The 14341-nt window shown below is 42.1% G+C and overlaps 1 protein-coding gene across 4 annotated transcripts in view; it reads right to left on the reverse strand.

Moving 5' to 3' along the window:
• Nucleotides 1-1553, reverse strand: part of gask1a (golgi associated kinase 1A) — an 88917-nt gene extending 87364 nt beyond the window's left edge. For all 4 annotated transcript variants that reach the window (XM_031729494.2, XM_039619796.1, XM_039619795.1 and 1 more), the window contains exon 1: nucleotides 1234-1553. In XM_031729494.2, the coding sequence (XP_031585354.2) occupies nucleotides 1234-1282 (49 nt within the window). In that variant the 5' untranslated portion in view covers nucleotides 1283-1553. The remainder of the gene's footprint in view (nucleotides 1-1233) is intronic.
• Between the last annotated feature and the right edge of the window lie 12788 nt (nucleotides 1554-14341).

Consider the following 14341-nt stretch of genomic DNA (forward strand, 5'->3'; position numbering starts at 1 on the left):
TTAATTTGTATACATGAATTCTCTCTAATTATCTAAGTAGCTGCACAAATACTGCTGCCTTGTTAAGAGCATTCTCACCTCATGGATTACATGTCATTAAATGGACTGTGAGACTAGTAACTACAACTCCCAACAGAGCTGCCCCAATAGTATTTACTGTGGAACTGCATAATTAAAAGGACAAGTTATATAAAAAAAAACTGTTGTTCAGTATTTTTGAGATTACATTCAAAGTATATTTATGAGAGAGAAATTTATCAAATATACAAAATAGGAGATCCTGCTGCTTTCTCTCAACCTGTCTGTCAGGTTATTTGTTCCACTTCCACCCAAAAAAGACTGCACTTCTCAGTGGTCATGACTTACGGTCAATGAGAAATACACGTGTGCAAGGCCAACAGCACCATCTGCACCAGGTTTCCTCCATTAGTCACCCAGAAATTTATAACAGCTTGTGCTGAGAGAAAAACATAGCAGAAGAGACACACCACAAAAGGAAGCAGAAGAAAGAGCACTCTTGAAGAGTCACTCAACAATGTCCTTGTTTTCTGTTTTTTTAAAAATAAAACACAGCTGCATTTCAGTTAAAACACCACAGTGTAACAATTTCAGTTGTGCATATAATTTATCTATATGCTGGTGTGTACTCATTTCCAAATTCCTTTTTATCAGCGCAAAACGCCAGTTTTCGGTTTCACACTGAACCAAGACCATGCACAAAATATAAACTGGCAGTTAAATGAAAGAAAAAACATCTGCAGCTGAAACCAACACACAGCAGAGTGTGTTTAAGGCAGAATTACAGCAACAGGGGCTGAGAAAGAAAGGGAGCAGCTGACAGCAGTAATCACACACATACAGTATAGCTGTCTGTTGTGTATGTGGTCTTTAAATATGCACACTTCCATTACACTACTTTTACATGGCAGTGTCCTTATTATTTATAGAGTGGGGAGCTCTGCTCACTAAGATTCCAGTTTACAATGCAGGTGTGAGACTGGTGCTCTGCAATGTACAAACAGTCCACATTTAGGACCTACAACTATATTTTTCCACTACTAGTTATAAACTCATTTAACATATGAAATATGTGGTCGGCTGTACTATGCACTCTGTGAAACAGACTCGTGGATCTGCCTACTCAGCACTTGGCTGAAAACCTTCAGTGTTCCGTCTTGTCTCAGACTGCAAGGCTGAAGGGGAAACTGCAGGAAGACAAAAGAAGACTCTCACCATGGTGCGTGCCGCTGGTCGAGCGCATTACCCTTATATCATTTATCATACGGACATCCCCTTTGACTGGAAGTTGTCGAATCCCCACACAAGCATGAGACAGCCGGTGGTCCTGAAGTTGCAACCGCCACGGGCCAGTCGGACAACAAAATGTCTAGTCTGGAAACTGCTTGCTTTGCTAACTAAAAACACTTTTTGCTTCTAATAAGTCATTTTCCAGCAGTTACATCACCATGTCCTTAATTTTGTATCTGCAAAGTTCAAAAAGTAGTCTACGGGGTGTCGCGAGCGCCGTTTTCTCTCCCAGGGGAACGCGCAGCTGCTGCGCGAGAGTCTGGGAAAGGACTTTTCAAAGTAAAAGCCCTGGTTTTTAAGGAGGGACTGCCTGCTCAGAGTGAAATTTGAGATGATTTCTCTCTGAAAACATAACAACGCGTCTCAGAACCGGCAGACAGCTTAAGGCAGATATAGGAACAAGGCAGACTACAATCGCCTGTAACTGCAACAAGAACTGTGACCAGGAACTTGACTGTTACAAAACAAAGCAAGCATGATAACGAGGCGGCTATGGCTCAATAGGTTGGGTAAAAGACTAAAAAACGCTATATAAATGCCACTCCATTTACCATTTAAATAGTTTTTCTTTAAAATTATTAATATTTTAATCTCTAGACATGAAAATTATGAACAGTCCTACATGCTGGTGATCCTCTCTGTGTGCCACTAACGCAACGCCAGCTCGTGAGATCTAAAGTCTGTATTACAAAGCAAGAGTGCTATCCTTGTGTAGCAGAGAGTACCAGGGCCACAAAGGAATGTTCCTGGTACTGTTCAGGGTGTACCCTGCCTATCTTATAGTAGCACCTTTGATAGGCTTCAGGCCTCTTGAATTCGATACGTGGTCAAGAGGATGCATGATTGTAGGTACTGATGAATTAATGGATGGATGTTCCTTGCCTGCAGCTTTTTTTAAGTAGATGCCAAATTATCGACCATGTGAATACTCAATACAGGGTTTCCCAAACGTTTATTGCCAAGATAATCATACTCCTTCCACCAGTTTGCCACATACACATGTACCCAGCTGTAGCACAGTAAATATAGGCTATTATAGGCAAGATCCCTTACTTCCCATCATGTCTGTAATGGACCGAGTAGGTTTGTTGTTTTATGTTTCAAACTGCTATGTGTTACTCTTTGTTAATATTTAAAATGTTTATAGTTTTTTTTTTTTTTTTTAGCTATTAGTAAGGTTGTTCTTAGACTTTTTTTATGTTTTCTGTATTTCATTTTTTAATGCAGTTTGCAATAATGTTCAAAATATTGAATTAATTAATTTTATTGTAAATTTAACTGTGACTGAATACTGAAAGATTATATAGTTTGACTGTTCTACTCAGCTGCAGACACTACGAAATGTTGACGAGGGGCGTAAAGGATAGGTGTTTGTGAAGGTGCTGATACTGAAAAAATGATCAGTCACAGTCACAAAAATAACTTTGTGACTGCAGATTTGAGGAATGAGAGGGCACAAAGTTTAACCTTGAAAGAGTTTCTATCAGGGGGCAGGGGTGTAATTTCCAGGGGGGTTAGGGGGTTTATGACCCCCCGGTAATCAGACCTAGCCAATATACACCCCCACCCCACCCCCCACCCCCAATTAAAATTATGAACTATCTTTCATAAATAGGCTGTTGATTTTCTTTACTCATTTCAGTTATTACCAGCAAAATAGTTGCATGTTTAATCATCTGGGAATTTACCCAGATTTATTTATTTATTTAGACAGAGATCTTGACCCCCCCAATCTTCAGCACAAAGTTACGCCCATGTCAAATACAAATACAAAGCTATAAAAAACTGTATGAACTAAACCTGCTAACTGAACAGGGTTTTTTTTTTCCACCAAACCCCAAGTTTCTCTCTTGCGAAGATCCATATTGACACGCATTTATATTTAAATTTATAGTTATATTCAGTTAAATCAGCCAGAACAAGAATCACATACTCACCAGAATCTTGGGGGGTTTTCTTGATTGAAAAAACTTAATCAGGTTTTTTTTGGGGGGGGGGGAAACAAGGTAGCTTGCTTTTCCCCCAAAAAACTTCAACTGAATATAATGAACAATCTTTTGGAAAAGTAACGACAGCTTAGAGATAGGCCTAAAATTAGCTAAAACAGTTTGATCAAGATCAGATCTCTTAATTAAAAGTTGCACAACTGCAATTTTAAGTTTCCAGGCACTACACCAGAAGACTGACTACTATTAATGATAGCAAAAACTGACTGCCCTACACTGGGAAAAACCTCTTTTAAAAATTGAGGAGGAACAGCATCATGCGGAGGACCTGAGGGCTTAATGTGATGAACCACATCCTCTAAGAACACAGAGACACAGGCTCAAACTGGTTAAAATCAGCAGAACAAGGGACCGAGGCTTATAGGTCAAAACCAGGGGTTGAAATGAGAGCCTTGGTGGTGACAACCTTATCAATAAAAAAAAGGAGGTTCCAAAATAAAGGCATTAAGAATGGAGTCGATAGTTTTAAACATCAGGCAAGAATTATAACAGTTGGATGCCGTCATCTTTGTCTCGTCTTTTAGCCTGTTTAAAGTATTTAATACAGACGCCAACAATCTTTTAAGATTAAGATTGTCCTTCTTCCACCTTCGTTCAGCTCATTGGCACTCCCGTCATTAAACCAGGTTTGTCAGATCTAACTTTAGGCTGTTTCATTTTTAGTGGCGCCACAGAGTCTAAGATGGTTTTGCAGGAGGAAGTGAACCAGGCACTCAGTTCCTCTGGATCCACGGAGTCACCACAGAATGGATCAAAAACAGCAGAGAACTGATCAGCAGTGAAAGGGTTGAACAACCAACAGCGCCGAACACGGGTGTGAGTTTTAAGTATAGCACAAGACAACCCAACCTCACATGATACAGACATATGATCAGAGAACATAGTGTCACAAATCTCTAGGTTTGACACGGGCATACCAAACTGTATAAGAGGACAAGATCCAGTGTGTTTGTGAGTAGGACCAAACACAAACTGCACAAAATTTAAGGAGTCAAGATTTAAAAAGTCTTGCACTAATGATTTATCAAGACAACATTATAAAATCTTCAGTAACAAGGCCACAATCGTAAGAACAGTCAGCTACAAATAAAAAAAACAACAACTACAAAACACTGCTTTTATTTATAGTCCTCTGGTCAGCATCCATGGGCAGTGCACTTTTCACTTATATTCAAATTTTAAATCACAAGCAGATTTAAATGAAAAATTTGAAAGCATTAATTGATAAGATAATTGATAAATGATAAGATAAATGTTAAAATTAGATTAGTATTTACGTCTTAATGCATAGCTTTTCAGTCAGCAGTTTATACAGAGTATCGCTTTTTAAATTTACAGTAATCTGATGAACATTTATTTAAGTAGATCGAAAGATGCAGTGAGATCTGACAGGTGAAGATGCTGGTTCAGTTCATCAGCAGGGGCAGGTAATTACAGCTTCTGTTAGAAATGACCCCTGACGTACTGTGTTAGTCTTATGGAAGGTTGAGGATGACATCTTGTGTTCAATGAGGGTTTTTGTCTTACTTGCGTTGGGTTGAAGAAGCCTGGGAATTAAAGTTGGCTTGTCAAAATAATGAAGAAGAAGAAGAAGAAGTGACTTTCTTCACTTGTTTAGGTTTCAAGTGTGTTTTACATTCATTGAAAAAACTAAACATAATTCAACAAAATTTTCCATGAGCATAGCAATGTCATGGTATTTTTCTTTGTAGTTTTTTCTTTAAACAAAACTGAACATTTCAATATTAAAAAGATATTTCCGTGATGTGATTTATCACCTCGAAACAACCATTTATAGATACCATGTTCTAATAATAGACCATTTTAATCAGTGGTCCTATTAATGGTTATGACATTATTTACTAGTAATGAGTTGTAAGGGAGTATAAAACACAGCACAGGAATTGCCAGACTGTTGAAAATCCTCCACTAACATTATTCTTGCTTTTCTGACAAAGACATATGGAGCAACTTATTTGTGTATGTTATCATTTACAACTGAAGTTCTGATGGCTTGCAAAACAAAAATTTTGAATGCTTTGTTCCTCAGAGAAGGTAAACACGGACGCATAGGTATCAGATAGGCTGTTTGTTTGTCTGACTAGCAGGACGTTGTGCAAAAAATGACCAAGGCACACTTAAAGATACATGGTAGAGAGTTGGGGAAAGGAAAAAGTATTTATACATTGATGCAGAATAATACATTGGCCTTAGCACAGGACCTGTGGGCCCTTCTAGTTTCCATTTGAAATGAAATAAGCAGGTGTGTGGGAAAATGATGCTAAAGTTGTCCAAGAGATCAAACAAATTATATTCTATTAGAAAAATAAAAGCATTTACTTGTATGGGTGTCACCCTCATCCTGCTCTCAGATGTGCTGACATACAACGGCCTTTAGATGGCGATGTTGTTGTGTTTTGAAACTCTTAAGCTTAAACTGGTAAAATGATGTGATTGTTTTATTGTTAACGCTCCCTGAGATTTTAGTACAGCTCCATAAGTGAACTGTTTGTACTGTGAAAACATTTAGCATTTATGAGCAGAACTGCTTGGACAGTAAAAAGTAACAACACTGGAAGAGAAATCATAACTTAAATGTTATCAGTTTTATTAAGCGTAACTTTTAGCTTCTTTTATAGAAATTCTACTTGTACTGCATGTACAAATTTGCTTCTCTAGAGAACACCTTAACTCTCCTCAAAGTGAAAAGACTAAAACTTTTTTTAATGTATTTATATCTTTTTAAAAATCTATCCAAGCGTGAATGCAATGAACCACAAAAAGAAAAGGAAGAGCAATATGGAGAGTGTGTGTGAGTGACAGTGTGATAGCAGAAAGCTGCTCTCTGACCTTTCTGGCTGCCTGGCAACCCACTCACTCAGCACTGGTGTTCAGTACTACTGTCCCATTATACAATCAGCTGCTTCATCTGACTCTACTGACCTCTGACCCTTCACTCTGAACCTCCCGGCCACACGACCCCTACGGCTCACGCTTCATGACATTTGAGCTGAATAAAAGATCTGTTAAACAGGGAGCTCAGTGTGCACAGAAAACAAAGGCAGGTTTTTTGTGCAGCTGAGTGCACACCCAGTTAACTGTATGCATTTACAGTGGATATGTGAACCATCTTCTACTGTATTAATCCTTTCTTTTAGGCTGCCGTGGCATTTAGATTATTTCCAAACCACAGGGAGCCACATAGATGTTTCCCTGCCACACAGCGAGAGCTTTGTTCCATTATGAGATTCCTTTAACTTTACATTACTGAACATTATTAGCAGTAATCTATATCATCATTTAAGCTACAGAGATGTATCCCCTGTTGTACTTGGAGAATTGTTGTTTCAGCTAAAGAAAGATGATGTATTTCCTGATGGGCTTTTGTAAAATCTATAGCTTAGAGGTAAAAATGTGATGTTTAAGAGAGTCTCTCAGCTCCTGGCTGTTCTTTCAGATTGTGTGAAAACTCCAGATGTCTTAAACCTATGAGAAACACATCAAACACCTCTTTGTCAACACAGCAGTGGTTATATAACTGTCTCGTTTCAGGATCCACAGCTGGCCAGGGCCAGTTTCATTAAAATCTGCAGAAACTCCCAAAGCACGCCCTCAGAGACAGCCACCATAAACCTACAAAATTCTGACTCACAGTCAGAGATAACAAACAGGGCCTTGTTTCACAAATGTGTATTTGAAACCATATCAGATAAGTTGTCTTGTATGTTCAGTCAGCAGTGGTAAAGATCTGATAGGTATGGGGAAAACCCAGCCAAAGATTTTATACATATCAAAGTTTGTTTCACACTCACTTCAGTTTTTTCTCACTACACTGACAACTTTACATATTCTGCATGAATGTCTGAGGATATTTTTCAAGGCAATAGATAAATGATTTAAATATGGTCAAAATAATCAATAAACAGTTCAGACTGTAGGAGACACAAATCCTCTGCTGCGGTTGCGTCATGAATGGCATTCGCCAAATTAAGCATGCAGAGCTTACTGCTGTGGGGACCCGTTTTAACAAGGGAGCGGCCAAAGTGGTTTTTATAACCAGATGTTTAAATTGAATCTAACAAATAAGTGGTTTTAAATATCTGAATTTATACTTAAAAACCTAAAAAAAAAAATGAAAGGACAATAAATATATGACATAATGTAGTTATAATTGAGCCGTGGACAGAGGGCACAAGCCAGTGCACTTCTACTCTGGTCCCAAGCCCAGGTAAATGCGGTTGTGTCAGGAAGGGTATTCAGGGCATAAAACTTTGCCAAATGAAACTTGTGGATCATAAAGAATGGGATTTCCTTACCTTGGTTGAGGCCCAGGTTAAAAATGACCACCTCTGGTGCCGTTGGCCAACAGGGCTACATGAAACTGTGCTATTGTTCGCCAAAGACAAATGAGGAGGAGAGGAGGAAGGCATAAGGAGGTAGTGAGAGGGAAGGAGAGGCCTTGAAATGCAGGGACTATGGTAAAAGGTATGCCCTGCACATAGGTCTATTAAAAGAGAAAGAAGAATTCTGGGATAAACTGAATGAAGTAGTAGAGAGTGCCCTCACTCTCTAGAGACTGGTGATTGGAGCAGACTTCAACGGACGTGTAAGTGAGGGGGAACAGAGGTGATGAGGAGTTGTTGGCTAGGTATGGGGTCAAGGAGAGAAATTACGAAAGTGGATTTTTCAAAAAAAAAGACAACAAATGGCTGCAGTGACCATGCACTTTAAGAAGAGTCAGAAACACAGAAAGGTGCACGCAGGTGAACTACATCTTATGCAGAAGGTGCAATGTGAAAAAGATAGGAGACTACAAGGTATTGTCAGGAAAGACACTGCATGGGTATAAAGGATTGGATTGTACTCTGTAGGATTAACTTGGAAATCAAGAAGCGCCGGCTAGTGAAAGCAACGGCAATGATTAAATGGTGGAAGCTGAAGAAGGATAAATGTTGCAGGTGGTAGGGAAGAGTTACCTGATGACTGGGAAGTACAGCTGAAGCGTCTCTGTGCCTCTACTCATCTCAGTGCTGCAGCAGCTGTTCCAGGTTTTATCTTCAGTTTTGTCATTTGCTCGGTGAAAGCAAGATACATGATAGACGAGTGCCAGAAGCTGTGTCCGTTACTAAGCAATTAAAAAGGATGTGCAGCAAGTTAGGGTGATAAAGGACGGAAAGGGAAATTACCAAAATGAGGGAGAGAGAAGGATGGATGGAGGACAGTTAGTGAATCAGGAAGTGCAGAGGATTAGTAAGGAGGAAGTGAGGACACCTATAAAGAGGATGAAGAGTGTTAAAAAGAGCAGTGGACTTTTTATCTAGATTGTTTAACACAATCCTGGAGAGTGAGAAAATTCGTGGAACAAGTGTGATGTGCAGAGCTGTAGTAAAAGTAGATCTGTTGTGATGACTCTTAAAGGGAGCAGCATTATTTAAAACAAGGAAAGAAAACCATACTCTAAAAACTTCAAATAAATGAAGTTAAAGAGTAGCAACTTTTACTCACATGGGCACAAATGATCCTTGAATTACCCAGAAAGATTTTTTTTTAATTCTCAGTACAGCTACAATAGTAGTCATCTGTTTACATCCATGATCATTATGTTCCCAGCTAATCCAATGATTTTAATCAGCCTTTTTTGTCTTTCTGCCATCTCATCCCAACCACAGACTGACTAATGCAGTCTGTGGTTGAAGTGAAAACATCTGATGCCTCCGCTGCCTGTTTTTTAAAAGGTGATTCAGGAGCATGAAATGCAAGCATTTTGGGCGGATCTTTATAATGTTGGGAACAGTTATGTTTTTAACTGGCCCAGGATAGCCCTCATAGTATATGTTGATGCTGTAGTTAAGGGTAAGGGTAGTTGATTAACATTGTGCATATATACAGCGCTTTGTTGGAAATATTTAGGTATTTGGGATCTAATTTTGTGTCTGTGATATCTAATGTGTGACTATAGGACGGTTACTGAAAATTCAGTAACATCACCACTAAATTATAGGAGCTCCATACCCAAAATATGTCGACTGTAAACAGGAGCATCACATCATAGCTACAAAGAAATAATGACAACACTCATCATGGCCTCTGGTCCAATAGGAGTGATGTCATTAGTTTTAACAATTGTCAGCTACAAACTCTCTTCCGCTGAGGACAAAAAGCAGGATGAGCTGTGTGTGTGTGTGTGTGTGTGTGTGTGTGTGTGTGTGTGTGTGTGTGTGTGTGTGTGTGTGTGTGTGAGAGAGAGAGATTCCCTCCATTGCAATGAAAGCCAGATTTCAGTATTTGGATTGGATTTACAGCAGTTGTTTTTAGCATTATCCAAACAAAGGGAGTAGGTGGGACACTAAAACTCAGGAACAGTGTGATCATCAGTGATTCCAGACAGACAATAAAGGCACAGAGCCTAACATTTGTGCCCTGACGAAACAGGGATTTTCAGTTGATCAATTAATAAGATCGGCAGCAGCATTGATGTATTGTGACTTATCAGTGATCGGTGCCTGTTATATCATATATAGCAGCAAAGCAGCTAAGGAAATCATCTAAAAGATGCTTGAAGAAATATAAATAAATAAAGGAAAATAATTTGAAGTTAAAGACAGCAAGCATACATGAGACTCCCTAGTGAAGGTAAAAGTGGAATTAACTATGCATCGCCTCTATCTGAACTGAGAGCATGTCAGCTCACCCACCTCTGCTTTCAGTGCAAGAGGTGGGAAGGGGGCTTAGTGAAGGTTAAAGTGAATCCCCATAGAATCCCAACTTTATGGCATTAAAAAGCTTTTTTTCCCCTCCATGGACACACACACACATATATATATATATATATATATATATATAGAACAATAACAGAACAGCACCACCAAGGCTGGAGACAGAGCAATACTGGAAGAGCATATGGGAGAAAGACACAACCCATAACGGCAATGCTCAGTGGCTAGTGGATCTGAGGGCAGACCATAGCGACCTCCCTGAACAGGGTCCAGTAACCATCACAGTGGCAGACATCCAAGAAAGGGTCTCCAGTATGAAGAGTTGGACAGCACCAGGGCCCGACATGGTTCACGCCTACTGGCTGAAGAAGCTGACTGCACTCCACGAGCGTCTGGCAGCACAAATGAACCAGCTGCTAGTTAACGAGAGACACCGGAATGGCTAACCGAAGGTCGGACGGTCCTGATCCCCAAGGACCCCAGAAAGGACCGGTCCCATCCAACTACCGACCAATAACCTGCCTCAGTACTACATGGAAGCTCCTGTCAGGCATCGTATCGGCTAAGATGAACAGGCACATGGGTCAATACATGAGTGGGATACAGAAAGGGATTGGCAAGAATACCAGAGGCGCAAAACACCAGCTACTGGTAGACAGAACAGTCAGCCGAGACTGCAAGACCAGACTGACCAACCTGTGCACAGCCTGGATTGATTACAAGAAGGCCTATGACTCAATGCCCCACAGCTGGATACTGGAATGCCTAGAATTGTACAAGATCAACAGGACCCTAAGAGCCTTCATCAGGAACTCAATGGGGATGTGGCGTACAACACTAGAGGCCAACTCAAGCCCATAGCACAAGTCACCATCAAGTGCGGGATCTACCAAGGAGATGCTCTGTCCCCACTGCTGTTCTGCATAGGCCTGAACCCCTCAGTGAGATCATTAGCAAGACTGGCTACGGATACCGACCACGGAACGGAGCGGTTGTCAGCCACCTCCTGTACATGGATGACATCAAGCTGTATGCCAAGAGTGAACGAGACATTGATTCACTGATACACACTACCAGGATATACAGCAATGACATTGGAATGTCATTCGGACTGGAGAAGTGTAGTCGGATGGTAACAAAGAGAGGGAAGGTAGTCAGAACTGAGGGGATTGAACTACCAGAAGGCAACATTGCAGACATAGAGGACAGTTACAAGTACCTGGGGATCCCGCAGCGAATGGGAACCATGAAGAGGCCGCTAGGAAAGCTGCAACCACCAAGTACCTGCAGAGGGTCAGGCAAGTCCTGAGGAGTCAGCTGAACGGTAAGAACAAGATCCGGGCCATCAACACCTATGCCCTGCCCGTGATCAGGTACCCTGCTGGGGTAATAGGCTGGCCAAAGGAGGAGATAGAAGCCACTGACATAAAGACAAGAAAGCTCCTTACCATGCATGGAGGGTTTCACCCCAAGTCCAGCACCCTGAGGCTGTACGCTAAGCGGAAGGAAGGGGGCCGGGGACTGGTGAGTGTCAGCACCACAGTCCAGGATGAGACAGGAAACATCCACGAATACATCACGAAGATGGCCCCAACTGACCGAGTGCTCAGTGAATACCTTGGGCAGCAGAAACCCAAGAAAGAGGAGGAAGGCGAGGAACCATCATGGAAGGACAGGCCCCTGCACGGTATGTACCACCGGCAGATAGAGGAGGTGGCTGATATCCAGAAATCCTACCAGTGGCTGGACAAAGCTGGACTGAAAGACAGCACAGAGGCACTAATCATGGCAGCACAAGAACAAGCTCTGAGTACAAGATCCATAGAGGCTGGGGTCTATCACACCAGGCAAGACCCCAGGTGCAGGCTGTGTAAAGATGCCCCAGAGACAATCCAGCACATAACAGCAGGGTGCAAGATGCTTGCAGGCAAGGCATAGATGAACGCCATAACCAAGTGGCCGGCATAGTGTACAGGAACATCTGTGCCGAGTAGCGGTATAACCTGGAAGTCCTGAGGTCAAAATGGGAGATGCCCCCAAGGGTGGTGGAGAATGACCGAGCTAAGATCCTGTGGGACTTCCAGATGCAGATGGACAAAATGGTGGTGGCTAACCAACATGGGACATAGTGGTGGTAGACAAACAGAAGAAGACGGCTGTAGTGATCATGTAGCGGTTCGGATGACAGCAATATCAGGAAGAAGGAACACAGAAGCTGGAGAAATACCAAGGGCTCAGAGAAGAGCTCGAGAGGATGTGGAGGGTGAAGGTAACGGTGGTCCCGTGGTAATCGGAGCACTAGGTGCGGTGACTCCCAAGCTAGGCGAGTGGCTCCAGCAGATCCGGGAACAACATCGGAGATCTCTGTCCAGAAGAGCGCAGTCCTGGGAACAGCTAAGATACTGCGCAGGACCCTCAAGCTCCCAGGCCTCTGGTAGAGGACCCGAGCTTGAAGGATAAACCGCCCGCAGGGGCGCGCTGGGTGTTTAATTATACTCCATAGGTCCCTCATCCTATTCATGAGGGACCTATGGATGGAAAATAGGATTTCTATATTCCATGATAGGATTTCTGGATGTCAGCCATCTCCGCTATTTACACAGTATGTACCACCGGCAGATAGCTGAGGTGACTGACATCCAGAAATCCTACCAGTGGCTGGAAAAAGCTGGACTGAAAGACAGCACAGAGGCACTAATCATGGCACCACAAGAACAAGCTCTGAGCACGAGATCCATAGAGGCTGGGGTCTATCACACCAGGCAAGACCCCAGCTGCGGGCTGTGTAAAGATGTCTCTGAGACAATCCAGCACATAACAGCAGGGTGTAAGATGCTAGCAGGCAGGGCATAGATGGAACGCCATAACCAAGTGGCCGGCATAGTGTACAGAAACTTCTGTGTCGAATACAGCCTGGAAGTCCTGAGGTCAAAATGGGAGACGCCCCCTAGGGTGGTGGAGAATGACTGAGCTAAGATCCTGTGGGACTTCCAGATGCAGACGGGCAAAATGGTGGTTGCTAACCAACCGGAGATAGTGGTGGTAGACAAGCAGAAGAAGACAGCTGTAGTGATAGATGTAGCGGTTCCCTATGACAGCAACATCAGAAAGAAGGAACACGAGAAGCTCGAGAAATACATAGGGTTCAGATAAGAGCTCGAGAAAATGTGGAAGGTGAAGATAACAGCGGTCCCAGTGGTAATCTGAACACTAGGTGCAGTCACTCCCAAACTAGGCGAGTGGCTCCAGTAGGTCCCAGGAGTTGTTCCTGGGATCTACTGGAGCCACTCACTTAGTTTGGAGATCTCTGTTCAGAAGAGCGCAGTCCTAGAAACAGCTAAGATACTGCGCAGGACCCTCAAGCTCGCAGGCCTCTAGTAGAGAACCTGAGCTCGAAGCTTTTAATGCCATAATTTTTATACCTCACTACTTTGGATTTTGCCAAGGTGTTAAGTCATGCCATGTACAAAGTCACCGTTCTTCCTCATTTTGATGTTCAGTTTGAACTTCAGCAAGTTGTCTTGATCACATCTACAATATTTCAATAGTTCCAATAGTTCAATATTTGCATAAATGAGCAACTGAACAGGTACAACTAATCGAATGGCTGGTGTGTGTATATTCAATAAAGTCTATGCTTATATGGCTATAAAATATGAAAGAAACAGAAACAGCTAAAATGGGACATAAAAAAGCCACAAAAGATCAGCAAAAAGTAAACCAGAAGGGAAAAAACACCACAACAAAACCAAAATGTTTGCTGTCAGGGTTTTCCTCCTAGAGCAAACGGTGACGTGATGGAGCAGCATCATAGGATTTTGTCTCGTGACCTCTGGATTTCCTAGTTCCTTATACATCAGTTCCATCTTCCCGCTGCCTAGCTGCCATTCTCTTAGGTGCATTATCTAATAGAGCAGAAATTAGTTTGGAAAACACTTTAAATGTCTATAGAAGACCTACCACAGTGGAGCCCCACTGCTAGAGCCCGGCGAGGGCTGTGGAACAACAATGATCTCAGTGTTGGTCTTCTCCGGGGTGGAGGCCTCGCTTGCTCTCTGGCAAACAGATGCTGCTCTGCACAGCAGGTTCATTTAAGGCCTCTGTAAGCTTTAACCAGTAGAGAATAATGCTGAAATAATAACTTCCCTCATTACATCCTTGTGAATGTTTTCTTCTTTGTCAACTTTTGGTTTCTATTTACATTTGTTTGTCTGCTGTGAGGAAAAAGAGGAATCTGCAGCATGAACCTGCCCAGCCTCTGTATTTGTCGCTACATTCTGGAATCATTTGCCCTTCTCCATGTGTGTCTTA

Source organism: Oreochromis aureus, linkage group 11, assembly GCF_013358895.1.
Source record: "Oreochromis aureus strain Israel breed Guangdong linkage group 11, ZZ_aureus, whole genome shotgun sequence".
Taxonomy (NCBI): Eukaryota; Metazoa; Chordata; class Actinopteri; order Cichliformes; family Cichlidae; genus Oreochromis; species Oreochromis aureus.